This window comes from Lutra lutra, chromosome 10 (genome assembly GCF_902655055.1).
Source record: "Lutra lutra chromosome 10, mLutLut1.2, whole genome shotgun sequence".
NCBI classification, from domain to species: Eukaryota; Metazoa; Chordata; class Mammalia; order Carnivora; family Mustelidae; genus Lutra; species Lutra lutra.
This window is the reverse complement of record NC_062287.1, coordinates 16,845,840-16,872,560: the sequence shown is the minus strand read 5'-3', so window position 1 is coordinate 16,872,560 and position 26,721 is coordinate 16,845,840. Positions and strand designations below refer to the sequence as shown.

The following is a 26,721-nucleotide window of genomic DNA, read 5'->3' as shown; positions in this document are numbered from 1 at the left end:
GATAATGAAGCAAAACTGATAGAGCTGAAAGTAAAAATAAACCCATAATTACAGCTGGAGACTACAACACTCCTTTCTCAATAATTGATAGAACAAGTAGACAGAATACTATTAACAATAAAAAAGACTTAAATACTACTAAAAACTTGACCTGACATTTAAAAAACACACTTCTCAACAACATTAGAACACACATTTTTTTTCTATTATGTACGGAGTATTGACCAAAAGAGACCATATTCTAGGCCAAAAACATACCTCAATAGGTTTAAAAGAATTAAAATAAGGGGCACCTGGGTGGCTCAGCAGGTTAAAGCCTCTGCCTTTGGCTCAGGTCATGATCCCAGATTCCTGGGATCAAGCCCCACATCGGGCTCTCTGCTCAGCAGGGAGCCTGCTTCCTCCTCTCTCTCTGTCTGAATCTCTGCCTGTGATCTCTGTCTGTCAAATAAATAAAATCTTAAAAAAAATTAAAATAATACAAAATATGTTATCGTACTATGGGGAAATTAAACTAGAAATCATTAACAGAAAGATAGCTGGAAAATCCCCAAGTATTTGGAAAACACACCACACACTTGTAAATAAACTATAAAATGTCAAAGAGAAAGAAAGTCACAAGGGAAATTCAAAAGTAATTCTGAATTCAATGAAAATGTAAATACAGTATATTAAAAAGTATAGAATGTAACTAATGTGCTCAGAAGGAAATTTATATAATTAAATGTTTATAAGAGAATGACAAAAGGTCTCAAATCAATGATCTAAGCTTCTATCTTAAGAAGCCAGAAAAAGATGATCAAATTTAACCCAAAGCAAGAAGACAAGAACTAGTAAAGACATGAGCAGAAATCAGTGAAATAGAATGCAGGAAAAAAAAAGAAAAAAGAAAAGAAAACCAGTGAAACCCAAATCTGGATTTTTAAAGTAAGATTTTATGTATTTATTTAGAGAAAGAAAGAATGCACACAAGCAGGGGGGAGAAGGAGAGAGAATCCTCAACAGACTCCACATGGAACCAGATGTAGGCTCAATCTCATGACCCTGAGACCATTACCTGAGCTGAAATCAAGAGCTGGATGCTTAAGTGACTGAGCCACCTAGGTGCCCTGCAATCTGGATCTTAAGGTGAGCAAATATGATAAATCTCTAGCCAAACTGATCAAGAAGATACCAACATCAGAACTGAACCAAGAGACACAACTACGGACCTTATAGACATTAAAGGTTTATAATAAGTGAATATTATGAACAACTTTATGCCTATAAATTCAATATCTAAGATGAAATGGATGAATTCCTGCAAAGACACAAACTACTAAAGCTCATTCAAAAGAAAGAGATAACTTGAATAACTGTATCTATTAAATAAATTTAATCATAGTTAAAGCTTCCAGCAAAGAAAACACAAGGTACAGATGGCTTCACTGACAAAATTCTACAAAATATTTAAGAAAGAATATTAACACTACATAAATATTTTTAGAAAAGAGGCGCAAAAATTCACAAACTCATTCTATGAGGCCAGTGCTATCCCAAATTTGAAATGAGAAAGACATTATAGGAAAAGAAAATTAAAAATCAATATCCCTATGAACAGATGCAAAAACCATCAATAAAATATTAGCAAATGAAATCCACCAGTATAAGGGAGATAATACATTGTAACCAAATGAGATTTATCCTGGAAATTCAATGTTGGTTAAACATTAAAAAAAAAGTCAGCCAATATAATTCACTATATTGACACACTAAATGAGAAAAACTGTATAAATTTTCAACAGATGCTAAAAAAGAATAAGAAAGGAAAAAAAAATTTAAGGGGTGTCTGGGTGGCTCAGTGGGTTAAAGCCTCTGCCTTCTGCTCAGGTCATGATCCCAGGGTCCTGGGATCCAGCCCTATGTTGGGCTCTCTGCTCAGTGGGGAGCCTGCTTCTTCCTCTCTCTCTCCCTCTCTCTCTCTCTCTCTCTGCCTGCCTCTCCATCTACTTGAGATCTCTGTCTGTCAAATAAATAAAATCTTTTAAAAAAATAAATAAGATAAAAATAAATAAAAATTTAAAAAGTCAAATGGATTGGAAAAGAAAACACATCATGCCTCACAAACAACATGACTGTCTTCAATAAATTTATAAAAGAACTAGTTGAACTCACAAGTTTATTAGAAAGGTTGCAGAATACAAGGTCAATATATAAAAATTCCATTTATTTCTGTATCTAGCAATGAATAATTAAAAATTGAAATTTAAAGAAAGTACTGTTTATAACAGGACTAAGATACATGAAATCCTTAAGTATAAATGTAACAAAATATGAGCATGATCTATATGTGGAAAAATACAAAACACCAATTTCTGAAAGAAATCAAATAAGAAATAAATGGAGAGATATACTGGTTCATGAGCAGGAAGACTCAATATTATTAAGATGTCAGTCCTACTCAAACTGTCCTGCAGATTCCACAAAACAACAATCAAAATCCCAGTATAATTTTTTTCTTATAATTCAACAAGCTTATCCAAATATTTATATTAAAAGGCAAAGGAACTAAAATAGCCAAAATAACTTTGAAAAGAAGATCAAAATTGGAGGACCTACACGTTCTGAATTTCAAGACTTACTATAAAGCCACAGGAATCAAGACAATGTGATACTGGCAAATAGGACAGACACAAATATCAATGGAAAAGAGCATAGAATCTGATTTTCAACAAAGCAGATTTTCAACAAAAGTGTAAAATCAATTCAAGAGAGGATAGTCTTACCAATAAATACTGCTAGAACTGACACTCATATGCCAAAATTAAAACAAAAGACACAAACTCATATACTACACTATATACATAAATTAACTCAAATGAAACAAAAGCTTAAGTGGAAAACTTAGAAAACATACATGAAAATCTCTGTGACTTGAGTTAATCAAAAATTTCCTAGATATCACACCAAAAACATGATCTATAAAGGGAAAAAAAAATCAGTAAGTTCAACGTCATCAAAATTTAAGACTTCTGCTTTTGAAAGAAACTGCTGAAAGAATGAAAATGACAAGCCGGACTGAGAGAAAAAATTTACAAAAACACATACCTGGTAAGGAATATATATCGAGTATATAAAGAACCCTCAAAAGCCAATAATTAAAAAAAAAAAAACGAAACCTACTACAAAAATGGGCAAAAGATTTTAACAAACATTTCACCAAAGGAATTTGGATGGCAAAAAAAAGCTTTAAGAGTATGTTCAACATTATTAGTCATTAGGGAAAAGCAAATGAAAACCACACTGAGATACCACTACACATTTATTAGCATGGCTAAAATTAAAGAAATGAAACAAAACAAACAAAAAGCAGAACAAAAACAGAACAGAAACAATAGAACTGAAAATACCAAGTAGTGATGGGGATGTGGAGCAACAGGCACTTTCACATGTTGCTGGGGGGAAAGCAAAATGGTGTACACTTTGGAAAAGAGCTTAGCAAGTTAAACATACACTTTCCATGTGACTCAGCAACTCCGGTTCTTGATATTTACCCCAGAGAAATAAGAACTAATATTCACACAGAAATCTGTGACTTTTATCAAAAGCTTTTTACCAAAGCTTCCTTAATAAATTTAAAAAAGAAAGAAAGAAAGAAAGAAAGAAAGAAAGAAAGAAAGAAAGAAAGAAGATAAAAAGAAGAAACACTTCAAATGTATTTCAGCTGGTGAATGGCTAAACTGTGTTACATCTGTATAAAAAGCACACTTACTGGGTTGCCTGGCTGGCTCAGTCAGTAAAGCACGTGGCTCTTAATCACAGGGTCATGAGTTCAAGCCCCTACTTTGGGCTTGGAGCTTACATGAAAGAAAAGGAAGGAAGGAAGGAGGAAGACTCAAATGAAATAAAATTTTTTAAGAACAAAGAACTGAATGAAAATTAAAATATATCAAAAGGTGGGATGCCAATAGTGCTACGAGTGGAATTTAGAGCATTACATGTTTATTAGAAAAGATTTCAAATGGTAATCAACATTCCTACCTCAAAAACCAGAAAAAGAAGAGCAAATGAAGCAAAAGGAAGGAAATAATAAAGATAGTGGAAATACTGGAAGAGATTATGCTGAGTGAAATAAGTCAAGCAGAGAGAGTCAATGATCATATGGTTTCACTTATTTGTGGAGCATAACAAATAGCATGGAGGACAAGGGGAGATGGAGAGGAGAAGGGAGTGGAGGGAAATTGGAAGGGGAGGTGAACCATGAGAGACTATGGACTCTGAAAAACAATCTGAGGGTTTTGAAGGGGCGGGGGGTGGGAGGTTGAGGGAACCAGGTGGTGGGTATTGGAGAGGGCACGGATTGCATGGAGCACTGAGTGTGGTGCAAAAACAATGAATACTGTTACACTGAAAAGAAAAAAAAAAAAAGAGTGGAAATAAAAATGACATTAAAAAAAAAAAGGAAAACACCACTGAAAACTACAAAACAGTGCTGGAAGAAATTAAAAACAAATAAATGAACAAACATTCCATGTTCATGGATTAAAATATTTAATATTATTAAGAAGTTACACTACTCAAAGTAATATACAGATTCAATGCAATCCCTGTCAAAATTTCAACAGCAGTTTTTTAAAAAAGATATTTATCTATCTATCTATCTATCTATCTATCTATCAGAGAGAGAGAGACAGAGTGCACAAGGAGGCAGGTGGCAGGCAGAGGTGGAGAGAGAAGAAGGCTCCTGCCAAGAAGCAGGGAGAAGCTCCTGCCAAGCAAGAAGCTGGATGCAGAACTCAATCCCAGGACCCTGGGATCACGACCTGAGCTGAAGGCAGCAGCTTAACCAACTGAGCCACCCAGGCATCCCTCAACAACCACTTTTTTTGCAGAAAAAGAAAAAAATCATCCTCAAATTCATAGGGAATATCAAAGGACCCTGAATATCTAAAATAATTTCAAAAAGGAAGAATAAAATTGGAGGAACTCACATTCCCTTACTTCAAAACATATCACAAAGCTGTAGTAATCAAAACAGATTGGTACAGGCATTAGGACAGACATATAGACCAATGCAACAGAATAAACAGTCAGAAATAAAACCACATGTACATGGTCAAATGATCTTCAATAAAGGTGCCATGGCCACTCAGTAGAGAAAGGACAGTTTCTTTAACAAACAGTGCTGGGAAAATTGAGTATCTACATGCAAAGAAGTGAAAGTGGACCCTTATTTTAACCCTATACAAAAAGTAAGTCAAAATGCATTAAAGACCTAAATGTACAACCAAAACTATAACATTGCTAGAAGAAAACACAGGGGAAAAATTTCATTTACATTGGAATTGGCAATCATTTCTTGGATATTACATCAAAGCACAGGCAAAAAAACCCAAAAATAGGCAAATGGGACAACTTTCAAACTTAAAAATTTGTGTACATCAAATGATGAGCAGAGCAAAAGCCAACCTACATAATATTGGGAGAAAATATCTGCTAATCATATATCTGGTAAGAGGTTAATATGCAAAATATATAAAGAATCCCTTGGGCTCTATAACAAAAAGTTTAAGAAACTGATTTAAAAATAATGAAGGACTTGGATAGACATTTTTCCAAAGATGGCACACAAATGGCCAAAGAAAATATGAGAAGATGTTCATCATTGTTAGTAATCAAAGAAATACAAATAAAAACAACAATGAAATACCACCTCACACCCATTAGGATGATTACATCAAAAAAACCCTCCCACCCACATACTCAAAGTAACAAGTTTTGATTGGCAGAGAAGTTGAAACTATTGTGCACTGTTGGTATGACTGTAAAATGATACAACCACTATGGACATAAATAGTAAGGCGGTTCTTCAAAAATTAATAAGAAAATTACCATAGGAACCAGCAATCCCATTTCTGGGATCCAAAGAATTGAAAAGCTGGGTCTTGAAGAGATACCTGCACACCCATGTTCATAGCAGAATTACTCATAATAGCCATGAAGTGGAAGCAACCCAAATGTCTACTGATGAATGAATGGTTAAATAAAATGTGGTCTATACATACAATAAAATATGCAACCTTTTATGAAAAGGTAATTCTGGCACATGCTACAACATGGGTGGACCTTGAAGACATTATGCTAAGTGAAATTAAGTGAGTCACAAAAAACAAATATGTATGATTTCATTTACATAAGGTCTCTAGAGTAGTCAAATTCATAGAGACAGAAAGTAGAATAACAATTGTCTGATAGTGACTGCAAGGGGTAGGAGGGAGTGGAAAATGGGGAGGTATGAGTATGGAGTTTCAGTTTTACAAAACGAAAAATGTTCTGGAAAATGTTGCTATACAACAATGTAAATGTATTTAACACTACCAAACTATACACTTTAAAATGGTTAATACAGTAAAGTTCATGTCATGTACATTTTACCCAATTAAAAAAAAATGGTTAAGATGGTAAATTTTGTTACATGTATTTTACTACAATGAAAATTTAAAAGAATTTTTAAATGACCCCCCCCCACCTGAATTAACACCAATTGTACACAATCTTTTCCAGAAAACAAAAGAGGAGGGAACACTTAACAACTCACTTTAGGCAGCCAATGCTACCCTGATGCTAAAAGCACATAAAATACAGGTTTGTTTGTTTGTTTGTTTTCAAAAGAAAAGAATACTACACACTAAGAGCTCTCATGACCTTAAACACAAAAATCCTCAACAAAATATTAGCAAACCAAACCCAACAATGTATAAAAAGGAACATACACTATGATAAAGAGGAATTTATACTACATATGTAATGCCAGTTCAACATTTGAAAATCAATCAATATACCTCCCATATCAATAAGCTAACAAAGAGAAATCATATTGACACAGAAAAAGCATTTGAAAAAATATGATACTGATTTATGATAAAAACTCTCAGCATGTTAGAAATAGAGGATAACTACTTCAACTGGATAAAGAGCATCTAGAAAAATCCATAGCTAACATTATACTTAGTGGTAAAAGGCTGAATGCTTTTCCCTAAGATTGGGAGGAAAGCAAGGATGTCCACTCTTACCACTCGTACGCAACACAGTACTGGAAGTTCTAGCCACTGCAATAAGGCAAGAAAAAGAAAAAGGTCATACAGATTGGAAAGGCATAAATAAAATTTTTCTATTTGCAAATGACATGAAATACTCAGGTGTAAATCTAATGAAAGATTTATAAGACTTGTATGTTGAAAATTACAAAATGCCGATGGAAGAAAATTAAAAGGCCTAAATAAATGAAGAGACATACTGTGTTCATGCATTGGAAGATCCAATATAGTAAATATGTCAACCTTCCCCAAACTGATCTATAAGTTTAATAAAATTCCTATCAAAAATCTCAGCAAGATTTTTTGTAGACAGAGACAAACTTAGTCTAAAATTTGCATAGAAAGGCAAAAGTCCTAGAATAACTAAAATATTCTTGAAGAATAAAGTAAGAAGAATCATTCTACAGGATTTGAAAGATTATTATATAGTTACAAGACAGTGTTGTACTTGTGGAACAACAGACACATAAATCAGTGGAACAGAATTAAAACCCCCAGATATATATGTATACCCATGCAAATATACTCTACCAACTTCTGTTAAAAGTTGCAAAGCACTGCAATGGGGCAACACAGGCTTTTCAACAAACAATGCTGGAAAACTAGACAAAGGTCAAAAAAATGAACTTCAGCTTTAACTTTTCATTTTGCACAAAAATTAACTCTAAATGGATTATAGATTTAAATGTACAATGTAAAACTATAAAACTTTTATTACAGGAAAACAAAAAACAAAAAAACAAAATCTTCAGTAACTATGCCTAGGCAAAGAGTCCTTGACACTAAAAGCACAATTCATAAAAGGAAAAATAGGGGGGCGCCTGGGTGGCTCAGTGGGTTAAGCCACTGCCTTCGGCTCAGGTCATGATCTCAGGGTCCTGGGATGGAGTCCTGCATCGGGCTCTCTGCTCGACAGGGAGCCTGCTTCCCTCTCTCTCTCTGCCTGCCTCTCTGTCTACTTGTGATCTCTCTCTGTCAAATAAATAATAAATAAAATCTTTAAAAAAAAAAAAAAGGAAAAATAGGTAAACTTATCAAAATTAAAAATTTTTGTGCTATAAAAGATCATGTGAAAAGACCAAAGAGAGAAGCTACATACTAACAGAAAATATTTGCAAACCACATATTCAACAAAGAACTAGTATCTAGAATATATAAGAACTCTCAAACTAAACAGTAAGGAAATAATTCAATCCAAAAAATGGGCAAAAACCATACAGAGGTTTTACAGATACAAATACAGATACAAATAAGCACATGAAAAGATATTCAAGATCTTTAACCATCAGGGAAATGAAAATTAAAATCATGAGATATTATAAACCTATTAGAATGGCTAAATTTAAAAATACACCAAATGCTAGCGAGAGAATGCTGCAGAGAAACTTGATCACCCATTTATTACATGAAATGTAAAATGGTACAGCCATTTTAGAAAACAGTATAGTAGTTTCTTATAAAACTTAATATGCAATTACCACACTGCTCAGCAATTATACTCCTGGGCGTTTGTTCTAGAGGAATGAAAACTTATGTTCACAAAAAAAAAAAACCTATACAAGAATATTCATATATTATGTCATTTGTAATAACTCCAACCAGAATCAATTCAGACGTTCTTCAGCAAGCGAATGGTTAAATAAACTGTGGTACATACATAACACAGGATACTACTCAGCAATAAAAAGGCACAAACTACTGAGACATGCAACAATTCAGGTAAATCTCCAGGGAATTATGCTAAGTGTGAGGAAAAAAAAAAACAACAAACCCACAACAATCCTAAAAGGTTAGGTACAGTATGATTACATTTATGTAACATTTTTGAGATAGCAAAATTTTATACATGGTGATAAGATTAATGGTTGCTAGGGGATAGAGATGGGAGTAGGGGATCTGGCAGAGAGCTGAGTGTGGTTATAAAGGGCAATCTGAGAGATCCTGGTGATGGAATTGTTCACTGTCTTGACAACGGTAGCAAATATGTAAACCTATGTATGTAATAAAATGTAGAGAACTAACATACGCACAGACAGAGACATACACATTCACATATGTGTACAAGTAAAACTGGAGAAATCTGAATAAGACCCTGATTGTGATACTGTACCAGAGTTCTGCAAAATTTTACTATTGGGGGAAAGTGGGTAAAGGGTGCATGGGTCTGGCTGTACTATTTCTTACAACTGCATGTAAATCTATAATTATCTCAGCAAAATTTTCAATAGAAAGAAAAGGTTACACAATATATGATTCCATTTATATGACCTTCTGGAAAAGTGAAAACTATAGGGCAGAAAATAGATTAGTGGTTGCCAGATGATGGAATCAGAGAAAGAGTTCCTGGATGACAGAATTGCTGCATATTCTGATTTGTGTTAGTAGTTACATAATTGTAGTTTGGTCAAAACTCAGAACTGTACATTTAAAGTTGGTAAAACTTACTCTATGTTAATTATACCTCAATAACTATGATGTTAAACAACGGATACTACTAAAAAAATAATCATTTAGCAGGACTAATCAAAAAGAGAGAGAGAGAGAGAAAAGCAGAAATAAACATTATTTGGAATTTAAAAGGAGATGACTATTGATACAGCACTTTTCTTTGCTCAAAAAGATCAAATATACATATATATATAGAGAGAGAGAAAGAGTGAGGGGGAGATATATAGAGAGAGATAAAGATATGAAGGCAAATATGTAATGACGGCATTGTAGAATGTTATTGTACACCTGTTAAGTGAAAAAAGCAACATGTATATTGTTTTGTAACTGTTCAAAAATTATGAACAGAATAGCAATGGTGACTATAAATAGGGACCAAATATCTGAATAGTTGCTAAGGATAAAAGTGAGAATAAGACTTGGTTTATGGTCTATACCATTTCAAAAATTTTCAGTTGGGTTCCATGTGGAAGTATTACCTAGTCCAAATGAGAACTAAATAGGATAAAATAATTGAAAAACTTAAAACAGCTACTCCCAAATCATAAGAATATTATGAATGACTGTAAAATTTTAAAACTAAATGAAACAGTTACTTTAATAGAAAAATAAAAAATTACCAATACATTTCATTTTATGGAGCTAATTAACCAACAACAACAACAACAACAAAAACCAGAAAGGAAGAGTAGAAAAGAAAATTACAGACCAATATAAAATATGGCTTATTTCACCTAAATATGAAAATAGATGGAAACATAGCAAATAACATCATAAAATTAAATTCTGCAGTGCTGAAAAAAGAACATTTATTTTACAAGCAAGTTGAATATTCCAGGAATGCAAAGATGGTTCACTATCTGAAGTGTATCCCTCAAATTCAGATTCACCTATTAAAACATGTCCATCTCAATACAAAAAGAACATTCTGTAAGAAATCAATATTCATTCATGTTAAAAGAAACTCTTAGAAAAACAAGGGTAGTAAATACCTTAACCTGATACAAAAGACAACTATGAAAAAGCAACAGCAAAAGTCACATTTCATATCAAAATACTGCAACCTGAAACTTTGGAAGCAGTCCCTTTAAAGTGAGAAACAAGATAAAGATGACCTCTTTTACTGTTCACTTGTAATATATACTGGAGGACTGTCTACCTAGAAACCCAAAAGAAAGTAGAAATTAACTACTTTTTACACAGGCGAGACTGATGGATACGTGATCAACATGCAAAAATACATAGCATTCTTACACACCAACAAGAAGCAATTAGAAAGCAGTGACAGAAAAAAAAAATGATTTCATTTAAAATAGCAACAAAATGCATAAGATGCCTAGAAACAAAATTTAACAAATATGTGCAAGGCCTTTGAGAGACAATTAGAAACACTGCTGTAGGACATAAAAGATGCTTTGAATTAAATGGGAAGATATCCTATGTTCACAGATAAGAAGACAAAATAGCATCAAGCTGTTAATTCTCCCAAATTAGCCAGTGAATTCAATGCAATCAGAATCCAAATTATAGCAGGATTTTTGATAAGTTAACCCTAAATTTCATAGGGAAGAGGGGCTACAATCTTTAAGGTAACCTGAAAAACAATTAGGTGCGGAAACTTACCCTTACTGGGGGTTCAGAGTCACTACAATCTAGCAATGTGATTTTGCAATTTTGTAATGGTGTAGGAAAGGACATATACATCAATGGGATGGAACAGGATAGAGCCAGAACCACACATGCACATAAAAAACAAGATGTATGACAGAGGTGGTATTAAAGATCATTGGTGAATATTAATTATCCATATCAGGGGGGGGGGAGCCATATGGGGGGAAACATCCTTATCATAAACAAAGATAGATTCCAGGCAGAACAAAGACACAAATGTGAAGACACATTTAGAAAAAAATCCAGGAGGGGCACCTGGGTGGCTCAGTGGGTTAAGCCTCTGCCTTCGGCTCAGGTCATGGTCTCAGGGTCCTGGGATCAAGCCCCACGTTGGGCTCTCTGCTCAGCGGGGAGCCTGCTTCCCCCTCTCTCTCTGCCTGCCTCTCTGCCTACTTGTGATCTCTGTCTGTCAAATAAATAAATAAAATCTTTAAAAAAAAAAAAAAAAGAAAAGAAAAAAATCCAGGAGATTATCTTAAATGATCTTTGGAAAGGAAAAGATTTTGTTAAATAAGATGGAATAAGAATAAACCATATGGGGCGCCTGGGTGGCTCAGTTGGTTAAGCAACTGCCTTCGGCTCAGGTCATGATCCTGGAGTCCTGGGATCGAGTCCCACATCGGACTCCCTGCTCGGCGGGGAGTCTGCTTCTCCCGCTGATCTCTCTCTCCTCTCATGCTCTCTCAAGTAAATAAATAAAATCATTTAAAAAAAAAAAAGAATAAACCATAAAGAATTGATACATTTAATGTTAATATTTTGAAACTTCTTTCCAACAAAAGACAAAGTAAAAAATCAGACTGAGAATCAGCTACAGACTGAGAGAAGAAACTGCAACTCATATTGACAAAGAACTATAAAATCCCACTTTCTAATTTAATGGATATATAAAATACAGTAAGTAGACACCAAGGATACACATCAAATTCTTGCCAGGGGTTCGTAATTGGCATAAATAGGACTGAGAATGGGGCAAAAAAATGACTCTAATTTTATCTGTAATACTATTTCCTTTAATGAAAAAACAAACTTCCAGTAGTAAAATATTAGTAATCACCAGTTCTGAATAATGTGAACATGAGCATTTATTTTTATTGTTCTCAGCATTTTTTTAATCCTAAAAAGCAAATGAAAACAAAAAAGATAAAACTGGCCCCCACCGGGGCCAAAACCAAAGTGGAGACATCAAAGACAATCTCCCCCAAGACCATGAGGTGGGAGGGATGGTTCTTATTCTTTCTTTCCTTTGCAGGTATATGCAAATTCTCATATATAACTCCAATCAAGATTAGGAAGGTAGGCTATCTTCTGCTGGGCTGGGAAAGTGGCAAGAAGTCAAAATAAAGTCCAAGGTAATTGGAATGACAAAGGTTGTAAGCGACAGGGAAAGCTAACATTTCAGGGGCTCTCCACGGTGCACCACGGAGAAAGCCCCTTTTGTTTCTCAGGAGCCTGGAAGCCGAATGTGAGGAGTGCTGTGTCATGGCCCTTGTCAGAGGATGATGGAGCCTGGCAGTATGGAGAACCCCAGGAGACTCATGTCCAATGCAGGAATGTTCCTTCACAACAGCAGGTCCTCTGTCTGGAAGGAATATGAAGTAACAGACACAGTACACTAGGATTTCTCCAGCATCGAAGACAAAGTAAGCCTTCATTGAGGTGGTGTCCGAATACAAGCCCTGCTCTCACAATAATGTGAAGATACAGTCAGCGGTATTTAGAAACGCCATTCGTCTTACGGAGGAAAAACATACTCTCCATGTTTTAAAAAGCCTACCACTAATGACAATCCAAGAAACTTCTGAGGAACGTCTAATGCAATCCTTGATGCCATAAATAAGGATTTCCCAGAGCATGGTTTAGGGACTCCTTGGGGCAAACAGAAAGTGAGGTACTAGGGGAGAGTAAAAGTAAAGCAAAGCCTTTTAAGAAAACCTATTTCTGGCTTTGCCACTCCGTCTCTGACAACTGTGTTTCCTCCCAGCAAATAATTGTTCACTAGAGTTATGCGTCTTCTAAGTCTTTATGAAAATAAAATTTTAAAGTCTGAAAAAAAAGAGTGACACCCCAAATCAGTGAATTTACTTTCTTCCCACTACCATCAAGAACAATAAGAAACAAGGGCGCCTGGGTAGCTCAGTTGGTGAAGCATCTGCCTTCAGTTCAGGTCAAGATCCCAGGTCCTGGGATCAAGCTCCAAGCTGGGAGCCTGCTTCTCCCTCTCCCTCTGCCTGTTGCTCTCCCATTTGTGCTTTCTCTCTCTCAAATAAGTAAGTTCTTTAAAGCAAAACAAAAAACCAAAAAGAAACATCTTCCACAAATGGTTCTGGGAAAACTGGAGTGCTACATGCAAAAGAATGAAACTGGATCACTTTCTTGTACTGCACACAAAAATAAATTCAAAACAGATTAAAGATGTAAATGTGAAATATGAAACCATAAAACTCCTAGAAACCCCTGACGCAAGGGAAACAAAAACTAAAATAAACTACTGGAACTACATCAAAATAAAAAAGTTCTGCACTTAGTACCCAAAATACATAAAGAACTTATAAAATGCAACACCGAAAAAGCAAATAATCCCATTAAAAATGGGCAGAAGACATGAACAGACATTTCTCTGAAGAAGACATCCAGATGGCCAACAGGTACATGAAATGATGCTCATCATCGCGGAAATGCAAATCAAAACCACCAGGAGATATCACCTCACACCTGTCAGAAAGGCTAAAATCAAAAACACAAGATACAACAGGGGTTAGTGAGGATGTGGAGAAGGAACACTCACGCACTGTTGGTGGGAAAGCAAACTGGTGCAGGTACTCCGGAAAACGTATGGACGTTCCTCAAAAAAATTAAAAATAGAACTACCTATGATCCAGCAATCCTACTACTAGGTCCTTACCCAAAGAAAACAAAAATACTAACTCAAAGGGATACATGCAGCCCTATGCTTATAGCAGCACTATTTACAATAGTCAAAATATGGAAGCAGCCCAAGTGTCCATCGACAGATGAATGGATAAAGAAGATGTGAGATATTTATATATATCAGAATATTACTCAGCCGTAAAAAAAAGAATGAAATCTTGCCATTTGCAACAACGTGGATGGAGCTAGAGAGTATAATGCTAAGTGAAATAAGTCAGAGAAAGACAAATATATGATCTCACTCATATGTGGAAGTTAAGAAACAAAACAAAGGAGTAAAGGGGAAAAAAGAGAGACAACCCAAGAAACAGACTCTCTCTCTTTTTATTTATTTATTTTTAAAGATTTTATTTTCTTGAGAAAGAGAGCTCAAGCATGAGCAGAGGGAGGGGCCCCCTGAGCAGGGAGCCAGACACAGGGCTTGATCCCAGGACCCTGGGATCATGACCTGAGCCAAAGGGAGATGCATAACTGACTGAGCCATCCAGGCGTCCCCCTCTGATGGTTACCAGAGGGGAGGTAGGTGGGTGGCAGGACGGGTGAAATAGGTGATTCGGATTAAGGAGCATATGCCTAATGATGAGCACCAGGTGATTTAAAGTAAAAACTAAAAACAAAACAAAACCACTCAAAAAAAAAAAAAAAAAAAAAACCCCAAAACACAAAAAACAAAAACAAAGAAACACTTCAATCTGAAAAGATACATGATATGTTGATTTCTAAGAGAAGAGTTACATGGTTTTTCTTTTTGTCTCTCTTTAAAACTTAACAGAAGAAGACTGGTATTAGTTCAGTACTAAATAAGCAATTTAAATTCACTCTCTCAGAGGAAATTAAGAGATAAAGCAAACACAACATAAAGGAAACTGATAAACACAGGCAATGTGGACAGACACTTGATAAATGGCAAGGTAAAAACAATAGATTCGGACAGATTCATAAGCACGGAGGTTTCTTTCTCTCTAAAGATGATACTCTTCCACCCCTGGAGAAATCAGGGCCATAAATACCAGAAAACAGGTAGAACATCACAGCGTGTTTTTAAAGGACAATTTCAAATTCTAGAGCGAAATTCAGTCCTAATACGTGTACCTCTGTCGAAGGACCTAGCAGCCTCCAATGCGCGCTTCCTTTACCAAAGTAACAGCTATTAAAAGAGGGTTCTCGCAGCTTCTCCCTGTAAATATAAACCGAAATCTGCCCCCAGGGATTTCCCCACCTGAAACCTTTCAATGATTTCCCACTGCATTCGAGAAAAAGCCCTCCTCTCCTGATAGGGCATACCAAAGTCTCTAAGGGCTTGCCCGGGCTCCCACCTTCCTACCCAGCACTGTCTGCCACTACTTCTCCCTGCTTACGACTTTTCACGGAGCCCTAACAAACAGCTGCTCTTCACTACACATAAGGACTTGAATTCCTTTCTGTCTGGAATATTCTCCCCTCCTCTTCACCAGGGTGACTCAATCGTTTCTAGGAAGTACCACCACTTGCAGGAGAGCTAAGTAACCCTGCTTTGTGCTCCCTGAGCATAATGTGAAGATTCGGACATTTGACTCAACAGTTCCTGTTTTGTTAGGTTGCTATTTTGTTAGCCTCTAGGCACTGAGGGTATAAGCAAGTCCCTGCTCTTGCGGAGCTCACAGTACGGCGTGGGAAGGCCAGGAGTACAGAAGAAATGCCAGTTAGGTATTGCTCAGTAAGAAAAGTACGAGCCAGTTAAGAGAATGGTAGGGGACAGAGCTGTGCTATTTGAGATAGGCTGATCAGGGAGGCATCCCCAAGGGAGAGAGCCACAAAGCTAATGGGGTACATTCCAAAGAGAGACAACAGTGCAGAGGCTTGAGGTGGGAGCATGCCTGATGTGTTTCGGGAACAGCATGGAAGTTTTTGTTTTGTTAACGTTTTTCAAATAAACTTGAGTTCTTATAAACCAGCTCCTATGTGGAGGATAAACTATAGGGGGCAAGGGTAAATTCGGGGAGACCATACAGGAGGGAGACATGATGAAGGCTTGAACTAAAGTGAATCGTATAAAGAAATAGATTCTCTCTGTGTTTTTGCAAGTACTAGTGAAAGGAAAAAAAAAAAAAACCCAATGGACTCGATGTGGGATATGGGAGAAAGAAATCAGGGATGACTCTGAGGTTTTTGTCCTGAGCAGCTAAAAAAATGGAGTGACGGAAAGCTTGCAGAGAGAGGAGCAGATGTGCCAGTGGAGGAGGGGCCGGGAAAGGTAAGGGAGATGATGGGAAGTTCGGTTTGGAACACATCAGGTTTAAACATCCAGGTGGAGACGTGAAGCAGCATTTAGAAATACTAGGTTGGAATTCAGGGGCCGATCAGAGCTGGAGGGCAAGTCTGGCAGTTACTATCATACAGAAGACATGAGAGCCACTGCACTGGATAAAAGTAACTAAGGGACGAGGAGAGAAGAGAAGCGGTCCGAGGACCAAATCCCGCAGTAACTTTATTTTGAGAGGTTGGGAACATGAAGAGGATCCAGCAAAGGAGATAATGTCTCAAGCGCAGCCCAGATGATGAGGTTCTCGAGAATAGACACTACTTTTTCGTCTTTTTGTCTCTAAGCTTCTGGCCCAGGCCTCTGGTTCATAGTAAGTATTCAGTAAACAAATTAAACTGTCCTTTGAAACCCAGCTAGAATCCAGAGTTATTTCCTAGAAATTCCTCTGGTAAAATATAAGGGTCCAATAATTGAAATATGACCAGCCCAGTGAGGACATCTTTCCAAACCCCTGCAGCACACACTGAACTTATTTTTAAAGAGCACACCACTCCTACACAAGCCATGAAAAGACAAGGCACAGGGTGTCGGGGTGGCTCAGTGGGTTAAAGCCTCTGCTTTCAGCTCAGGTCATGATCTCAGGGTCCTGGGATCGAGTCCCACATCGGGCTCTCTGCTCAGCAGGGAGCCTGCTTCTCCCTCTCTCTCTCTGCCTGCCTCTCTGCCTATTTGTGATCTCTCTCTCTGTCAAATAAATAAATAAAATCTTAAAAAAAAAAAAAGAAAAAGAAAAGAGAAGGCACAGATGAAGCTTTAAAAGAAAGAGTCCATTGACTGGAAAAGCAAACACTATGATGTTTAAAGGCCAAGAATCGAGAACAGAGATTTTTCACCTTCTGTTATTTCACAAGGTAAATAAAAATGAAACATATGAGCGATTGCTCAGTTTTTCATGTTAGTCTATTATTACCATAAACATCTACAGTAGAGAGGCTAGATTTTCAGCTCCGCCCACCAGTAGAAAACAATAAGGATAACTGAGTACCTGTAAGAAATTATAAAACTCTTAATTAACTACATCTCCCTTTTGCCCTCTAAACATTTTATTCTGTCCATCATAAAAGATGGAAATGGTTCAGGTAACTGGAGTCTGTATTTTATTCTGAGGTAGAAAAAGAGAATATGTAAATTTCTAGATCTTCAGAGTCTTCTGTTGCTAAAACGACTAATCACATGGAAACAGATGTGTGTGAGTAATCCAACTGACTCACAAAATAACTTTGCTACCATAAAGGGCATTCAACTGATGATAATGGCTTTTTATTCATGCCCTCAAAAGACATATTGGTTAACTTTTCTTATGTCTAAGTTGAGAAAAGGTATTACATGTTTAATGACACAAGACAGGAACATGGAAGAAGGAAAAGCTCAGGGAGCCTAACAACAGGAAATGGGTGTTGTAGAAGTTGGATTTTATAGGAAAATCAAGTTAAGTACTGATATAAAAAATTCCATGGTCAAACGAAAAGGAATGCTTCCTCCAAAACAAATGGATACCTGCATCCTGCTAGGAAACTAAAGCTCAAACGTGGTTCTGTATGAAACACCGAATTATCCAGAGTCAAATTCTCACCTTTTACTAACTACGCACTGGGCTAGTCACTGTTCACTGGTATTTTAGGGAGAGATTATGCATATAATTTGGAAGACAATTAAAAAGATAATAGGAATAGTAAATACCCTGTTTATATATCAGTATTAATTCATAATAAATGCATTTTAATACAAATTCCTCTATGTTTATTCACCATTCTATCTTGATATCAGCATGAATGCTATCATAATTTTTTTAAAAAGATTTTTATTTATTTATTCGACAGATGGAGATCACAAGTAGGCAGAGAAGCAAGGCAGAGAGGGAGGAGCAAGCAGGCTCCCTGCTGAGCAGAGAGGACACGGTCCCAGGACCCTGGGATCATGACCTGAGCTGAAGGCAGAGGCCTCAACCCACTGAGCCACCCAGGTGCCCCTATAATTCTTTATTAAGTGCCTAAAACAGTTCTTGGCAAATCACACTGGCTCAAAAAATATTTGCTGAGTACACTGATCATTCTATTGGAGAACCTACTAGGAAAAAAAAGGCAGGGGGTGCCTTGGTGACTCAGCTGGTTAAACGTCCAAGTCTTGATTGTGTCGCAGGTCATGATCTCAGGGTGGTGAGACTGAGCTCCCCATCCCTTTCAACAGGCTCTGTACTCAGGGCTCGGTTGGGGGGGGGGGTTCTGCTTGAGATTCACTCTCTACCTAGTCCTCTGCCCCCTCCTCATTTGCATATGTGCGCACTCTCTCTCTCTCAATAAATAAATAAATAAAACCTTAAAAAGAAATTTAAAACAAAAACCCAAACAGACAAAAAACTACCAGGGAACAGGTATTACAACGGCTATAAGTCAATTTCGGCTGTCCAGCATCTGAATGCCCTTCTGAATTGAGAGAAACCCAAGGTGGACAAGAAGTAGGAACTACTTTCCACTAGAGAAACTATCGAGAAGTAAACATTCTTCTTTCCCTGAAAGCCAGAACACAGAAAGGTAACAAAAGCACCTAACCATAACTGGAAATACAAAGACATGAGCTGTAACAGAGCTTATGCAGAGCAGATACAGAAGAATCAGGAATTTGAACGCATGGCTGCAAATGTCGGGATTGGCGGGGTTTGGCGGGGGGTACCGAAGTCTAGCAGCGTGAGATGACTGGCTGGTCAACGGTTTAGAAGCATCTTGTCTATAGAGTAAGATACAGAAATCTTGGCTGTGCCTAGCTTTCCATCAGTCCTGCCCAAGCCTAATTCTCTAATCTTCTTGTCAATTCTGTGAGCCACACAGTATTCATTATTACTCACTTTTCATTTTACTCACTCCCATTACTCAATTCATTTCACTTACTTCCTACCTTACTTAAGTTGGCCAGAGTTGGTTTTCGTTGTGTGCACTAAGAAATCAGCAGCAGGGAGATCACCAGCAAGAGCCCCTCAGGTAATTATGGGCAATCTGAAATTGGTTTCTGGACTAAGAGGGCCCGGTGAGTGTCATATTAGTGTTCCTGGAAGGGATTCTGCAAAGGCCTTGACATGGAGCAGTGAAGTAACTAATGCCCACTTGGGGTCTCATGGAAAGCTCAGGGTGATTGAGAGAGTGCTGCATGAAGGGAAGGAAGAAGGGAAGAAGAAGGCAAGACTGTGAGGTAGAGTGTCCGCTATTCTCAAGGCGCAAGAGAGCCTACAGCAAGAGAATATTAAGGTTGAATACCAAGGAACTAAGCTCAAAGCACAGACTAAAACCCAGGTACCTTAAAGAAAAGGCTCTTTTCTGGGGTCCCTGGGTGGCTCAGCGGTTTAAGCCTTTGTCTTTGGCTTGGGTCATGATCTCAGATTCCTGGGATGAGCCCTGCATCAGGCTGTCTGCTCAGCGGGGAGCCTGCTTCCCCCCGCACCCCCGCCTGCCTCTCTGCCTACTTGTGATCTCTGTCAAATAAATAAATAAAATCTTTTTAAAAAAAAGAAAGAAAAGAAAAGGCTCTTTTCTTTCTTACAACAAGAAAGCCAAGGTAGCTATAAAAACAATGCACAGTTTGATGCTCCAGATTGGTGAATTACAGGTCAGTTAAATTTGTATCCATATTGGGACTATTATATGAAAGTTCAAGCACTGGCTGGAGAGAGAGTGGGGTGGCGGAAGAATGAATTGGAGTGGAGGTTTATACACAGGAAGATGCTGAAGGATGGGAACATCCTGAATCCCCATTCCTCAGGTAAGCCCCCTTGTGAGCAGTTTGAATGAGACTGTTCCTCTCCTGCTTGAGAAGGCAGTAAAATCCGTCTGCCTAAAGGAACTACCTTGCACGAGTAAATGAATTCCCACCTGCCTCATTCTTCCACATACACATTCTGCTCTCCTGCCATCAGATCACAGCATGCTATGCTCTGTGGGGCTGACTACAAATGTATCAAAAGAATTACAAGAATTTGGTTATATGGACAAAAATACAGGAAATTAGTAGAGGAATAGATTCTGAGCATGCTGACTGAGGAAGAAGCAATTTCAGATCTCGCTGAGGTTGTTAACACAGTTACCTTACCAGAGATTCTGAGTTCAAAATGCTAGCTTCAGTGCCTGAGTGTGGTTCTACATTTTCATATAGTTGGAGGATTAGAAATTGGATTCATGGTGGTCTATGCTAAAGGAAGCTGAGATGCCATGAATTTGGGGGATGATGTTGAAGGAGGAAATAAAACACTTCAGGACACATGAATCATGGAACTTATTGTCACCCATGACCTCTCACCCATTCTCCATCCACAAACCCTAAAAGGACCCAGAAGACACTTCCTTTTCCAAGGTCTTGAAAAATACATTAGTAAGTAGAACACTCATGTTTTTGGAAAATATTTTATAGGCCAGGAAGGTACTGAAATCAGTTTGCTCATTTCAATTTCAGGAAGACTGGAAGAGACTAAGCAGTGACATTTAACCACTAGTGAGTGGTCAAGTAGGCATAATTACATAAACAGGCAGCAAGGCTAGAGTAGCAATTGAAATAGCTCGAATCTTTTACAGTAGCTAATTGGTCAGAGTCCTTAGGATCAGAATAAATAGGTTATCTCATTTCATGGAGAAAGAAGTGTGTTTTCATTTGTAAAAGGACTACATTAGGACAGGTGCGAATAATTGTTTTATATATGCAACTATGGGGAAAAAGTATATGCATAGATGCTGGATAGTTAAAATGGCAGACTATAAGAGATGCTTTCTTGATGAATTGTTCCTATTTGGGAAAATGTCCCAAGATCAGGGGGAAGATTCTACCTCTCACTGCAGAAGCCAAAGTGACAGATAATCCCTCTCCCTATCTCTCTGAAGACAAATGTGAGCACATACCCTAAACACAGCCAATCAATTGGTTAGACACAGATTTCTGATCCTTGGGGAATAAGGCAAAGGTCAGTGAGAGATTATTTTCAGCACAGCCTGTGGCACAGCCCCAAGGGTCCACTGGTGAAAGTCTGGCATTGTGGTGTCTAGGGAGGACGGTGCCAGCAGAGACACACTACAAGGTGAAAACGTGGCTGTCTTTGCTGCCGCCAGTTCCTGTCTACATCTGGTTCCAGCTTGCCTAACGGTTCTTGTATTTCTCAGTATTCGCCTAATACATTCCTCCTGTGCTTGAAGATGATTTCTGTGACCAGCATTTAAGAATACTAATGCAAAGACCTATATGCATTTTAGGATAATTAGGCCATCAGGACAGAAAACAACATACTGTCTATATATATACATATATATACACACACACATATATGCACACACACATATATACACACACACACATATATACACACAACACACACATATAATATGTGTGTTGTGTGTATATATGTGTGTGTGTGTATATATATTACTCCCTGTAGCAGATGGAATTAAATAAACTATAATGATGGACTTATGCTCAAAGCCCAGATAGTTACTTCTCCCACTAATAGGTTAGATGAAATCAAATGAAACTATAGATATTAGACTATTTTTTTTACCATAAATAAAACAAAACAGAAAAATTCATGCTGCTTAACCTAATATTTCTAGGTTGTATTAAAAGGCACAGTAATATTTATTTCTCCCTACTTCGTTGTTCTTAGCTAACTTTAAAAAGCAATCTTTAAAATTCTTACTTAATTTGTCTAATATTTTTTAAATGTTTGAGCTTTAAAATACTACTAACAAAACCACAAAATCTTTTTATATAGTACTGGTTCAACCTTACAGAGGGTTAACCCCCTCAAAGCCGATAAATAATGGAAAAGTCTGGGGGAAAATTAGATATGTTTAGTAAGAATGAATTAGAATTGGAGAAATTTGTAACCAGAAGGACCAACTGATTTGAATCACATACCCTCCTAATTTGCATCCTATTTGTCTAATGCGATTTCATACTATTTGTTAAAGTTCTTAAGGAAAGCATACAACATTTTTGGTAAGTGGTTCTAGTTACTAAAACCTAGAAACCAGTCTTTGGGTGTATCTTATTTCTTGTGTATTTACCTCTACCATACCGGCTACCTTTCCTTTCACATTTCTGGAATATTAAATGTAGCTCCTTCCCAACCATCATGCACTGTTCGTGGGAATGCAAATTGGTGCAGTCACTGTGGAAAATAGTGTGGAGATTCCTCAAAAAATGAAGAACAGAACTACCATATAATCCAGCTATTCCACTTTTGGGTATTTACCCAAAGAATACACAAACATTCATTTGAAAAAATAATATGTGCCCCTATGTTTATGCAGCATTATTTACAACAGACAAGATATGGAAGCAACTCAAGTGTCCACCAACAGATGAATGGATAGAGATGTGGCACACACAGACACACACAGACACACACACACACACACACACCTGTACACACAGTGGAATATTACTCAGCCATAAAAAAGGATGAGACCTTGCCATTTGCACCAACATGGATAGATCCAGAGGATATTATACTAAGTGAGATAAATAAGATAGAGAAAGACAAATGCCATACAATTTCACTTATACATGGAATTTAAAAACCAAAACAAACAAGTAAAAAGCAGAATCAGACCTACCAATACGAGGCCCGGCAGGTGCCAGGGAGAAGGGGGCTTGGGTGAAGGGGAGCGGGAGACACAGGCTTCCAGTGATGGCATGAATTAAAGGTACAGCACAGGGAACATAATGAATGGTCCTCTAGTAGTGTTGTGTGTTGACAGACGGTAACTATACTTGTGGTAAACACAGCACAACATAGAAACTTGTTGAATCACTATGTTGTAACATGAAACTAATGTGACATTGTGTGCCAGCTATACTCAAATAAAAAAAAAATAAATGACTATTAAAAAAAGGCAGTTCCTCCTCAAACCATGTATATTAACTCTTCATATACTTAAAGGTAATTACAAATTGAGCCTTCAGCATTTCTTTTCATACTCAACCATCCTAATTCCTTTAGTATTTCCTCAAGAGTCTGTTTTCTAGTCCTTTCCTCATATTCTCTAAACCTAATGCCTATTTGCCAAATCTTCCAAACTGCAGAACTTAGTATATCCTGAAAGCAGATCAATGTGAAGGAAGAGACCAGCTTTAGGGTAGGTAAAGATGTGTCCCTGGAGAAGAGGGTCGAACAGGAATCAATGATATGGAGTATGAGTGGAAGTAGTCAAATACTTACCCAACCATTCTTAATACAAGTGCAAGGCTAGAAGAAATACACTGTGGAAAATGAGATAAAATGGGTTTGCTTTGTGTTTCTTCCCTTTTTTTTTTTTTAAACCTATCACCAAAGTCCTCTAAGAGGGTCCAGTAACAGATTATTAGATTTGCTCTAAAACAAGAGTTCTTAAATTGCCTCAATACTTGCTCAAATGTTGTTAAACTGATGAGGGGTTTTTACCTGAATGGCACTTCTTCCTCTGGGACATCCACATAGTAACGGATAAAAAATCTCTCAGAATCTTCTCGCTCACCCTCAGTAACAACACTGCCATTAAGTTTGGAAACTGATGGCAATCTGTAAGTAAAATCAAAATAAAGGCATTTTAAGACAGCGAGAATATTTAGCTTTAGAAAGAAAATCATTGGTTTGAGGCCCCATCTTACTCTCTCGAGAGGACACATTTGATGTAACTCTGCTTGTGTACAACTACTTACATGAACTAAAGTGGTATAGAATAAAAGTACCAAAAATATCCAAAGTTTCATTTTTAGATGGGACACTGACCTTTTATAATTATACCTTGCCTTTCAAAATGAGATTCTAGCCAGCACTGTCCAACTTAAATATAATGCAAGCCACAGATATAATTTTAAGTTCTTTAAGAGCCATATTTTAAAAAATAAAAATAAAACAGGTGAAATTAGTTTTACTAATATATTTTATTTAATATAGATTGAGGACTTAATCATTTCAACATGTAATCAATACTAAAAAATAACTAATAGGATACTTTACATTCTTTTTTCATATAAAGTATTCGAAGTTCAGTGTATATTTTACACTTAAAGCAGCCTTCAGTTCAGACTAACCATAATTCAAGCGCTCAGAAGTCACACAGGGCTAATGGCACCACAGTGGACAGCGCAAGTCTACAAGTGGAGTAGTCAGGACAAATGGGCTCTATTGTTTAGGAATTAATTTATTACCTTTACAAAAGAATTATGTAAAGGAAATAAAGCATAAGGTCTACTACAGCCTTATTCTTTTTAGAAGAAAAGTATGCCTAAATGTATTTCTTCAGTGAGATATTACTGCATATATCCACAACTGGAAAGCAGTACGGATCTGCTAGGTGTTAGTTAGCTGGGCAGGAAGATCAACAACCTGTTTGAAGACCCACTCTTCCTTAGGGAACCATAAAGCCCCTTTCAAAACTACTACACATAGTACACAAAGAAAACAAATGAAAGTTTGTTTTTCTTTACATCTCAGCCAGAATCTTATTGTTGCTAAAGGCTCATACAGAAATCAAAACTCATTTCAGTGGTCTTGGGGAGACAGAGTCAGAGACACGAAAAGCAGGGGAGTCAGAGGAAGAACATAACGGTGTGGTAGTCATGTTTGAGCCAATCTATAGTCAAGAAGAAAACACAGATGCTGCTCTCTTAAGTTTCACATTAATAAAACAGCCCAATTTTTAGGTATTTACACTTTAAGTGACCACTACGTGAGTACAGAAAGTAAAGACAACTGAACCAGAACTCTTTCCCTATTATACCTAATTTTTCTTCATGATCGAAAAGCAGGACTTCGAATATTATAAGTATTAAAAGGTATAAAAGCAGAATAGATCTGTGAGGGAATGTTTCAGTGGTCTCGGCAGGCCAATTACCTTTCACATCTTTCTCACCATATTGTGTTCCTTTTCTTCTGGACTTCAAGCTACAGAAGCAGCTCCTTCGAGCACTGTCTATTCAAGAGACAGATAAACTTACAGCGCACTCCCCTCCATTAGTGCATTATCCCTCTAATGAAATAAGGCCCGAGAGAAGAAAGGAGAGTAATCAGGACAACAGACCTGGCTATTACCAATTTCCTCCGCTCCTCGGTGGTATATGGCTGCAGAAGAGGAATTCCTAACAATCTCACTTCTTCAAGTTTGGGGAATGAATTTAGTTTGTCAATGTCTTCCCAGGACTGCAAACCTAATTTGAGAAATATATTATTTAAGTAAATCCAGAAAAGCACACAAATAAGAAGATTAACATAGAAAAAGATTACTTCAATTGATTTCTGAAATGTTAAAATCCTTAAAAACGTTGTAGTTGGACATCCTGAAAATTTTCTTCATCCAAGGAAAGAACAGAATACAATTGAATACCACAAAAACTTCCCTATAGCCTCTCCTCTCCCTGTGAAGCCAGTGGTCAAGGAGGGAACTTTATTCTCCAACACCTCAACACCCCACTAATATACTGATTCTCCACCCAAATGACTTATAAAGAGGGTATCTGGTGGTTTCAATAGGTAAGATGTATACCGTGCTTATATAAAAAAGGTGATGTGGTCAACTCTGTCGTCAAACATAGACTCACAGAACAGAACTACTGATCAGAGTTGATACTGTCAGACTCAAATCTTTACCTAACAAATTCTCAAATGGGGCAAGGTAAGTAGAATCGGAAACTAAATATTATCTTTCTTACATACTGTCCTCATTTTGGGGACAGGGAAAACAGATTTTAAAAGTAAAACAAATAAAAAACAGAGAACCTGGTGCTTGCTTCAGCAGCACATATACCAAAATTGGAATGATACAGAGAAGATAAGCATGGCCCCTGCGCAAGGATGACACGCAAATTCGTGAAGCGTTCCATATTTTTTTATAATATTCCATGCCATTATGCACCTTTCTTTATTGTATCATTCTTCTATTGCGGGGCACTTGATGTGTTTCAAAAGCTTTAGCTATACTGAAAAAATTTAAAAAAAAAAAACCACAAAGAACAGTAAAAAAAAAAAAAAAAACCTCAAAAACAAACAAAAAAAAAATAGAGAACCTGAACCACTGGGCAAGAAGAACATGCAACAAATTAAAACTGTTTCATGCAAAAAATAAATAAATAAATAATTTTTTCCCCCCTATGGCTGTGAGCAAATATATCATCCAAGTCAATACTTGGCACTGCTAGGAAAAATATGCCCGTAGTAATGAAGCTGGTCGATTTTATAACATGTTAAATCTATTTCAGAGAATGCAGTCCCTTCCTATTTCTAGCCACCTGCAGCAAGGGCAAAAGCAGAGGAGCAATACAAGAGGGCTCCAGTGCATAACT

At 37.0% G+C, this 26,721-nt stretch overlaps 1 protein-coding gene and 1 non-coding gene across 5 annotated transcripts in view; one reads left to right on the top strand and one right to left on the bottom strand.

Annotated features, from left to right (window-relative positions):
• TBCEL (tubulin folding cofactor E like) overlaps positions 1-26,721 on the bottom strand; it is a 76,134-nt gene that overhangs the window by 13,225 nt on the left and 36,188 nt on the right. For all 4 annotated transcript variants that reach the window (XM_047692658.1, XM_047692659.1, XM_047692660.1 and 1 more), the window contains 2 exons: positions 25,464-25,590; positions 23,843-23,959 (listed from right to left, as the gene is read on the bottom strand). In XM_047692658.1, coding sequence (XP_047548614.1) covers positions 23,843-23,959; positions 25,464-25,590 — 244 coding nt within the window. The remainder of the gene's footprint in view (positions 1-23,842; positions 23,960-25,463; positions 25,591-26,721) is intronic.
• Positions 26,162-26,268, top strand: LOC125080206 (U6 spliceosomal RNA). The gene has a single exon (XR_007121242.1). It is a non-coding gene; the product is annotated as a U6 spliceosomal RNA (small nuclear RNA).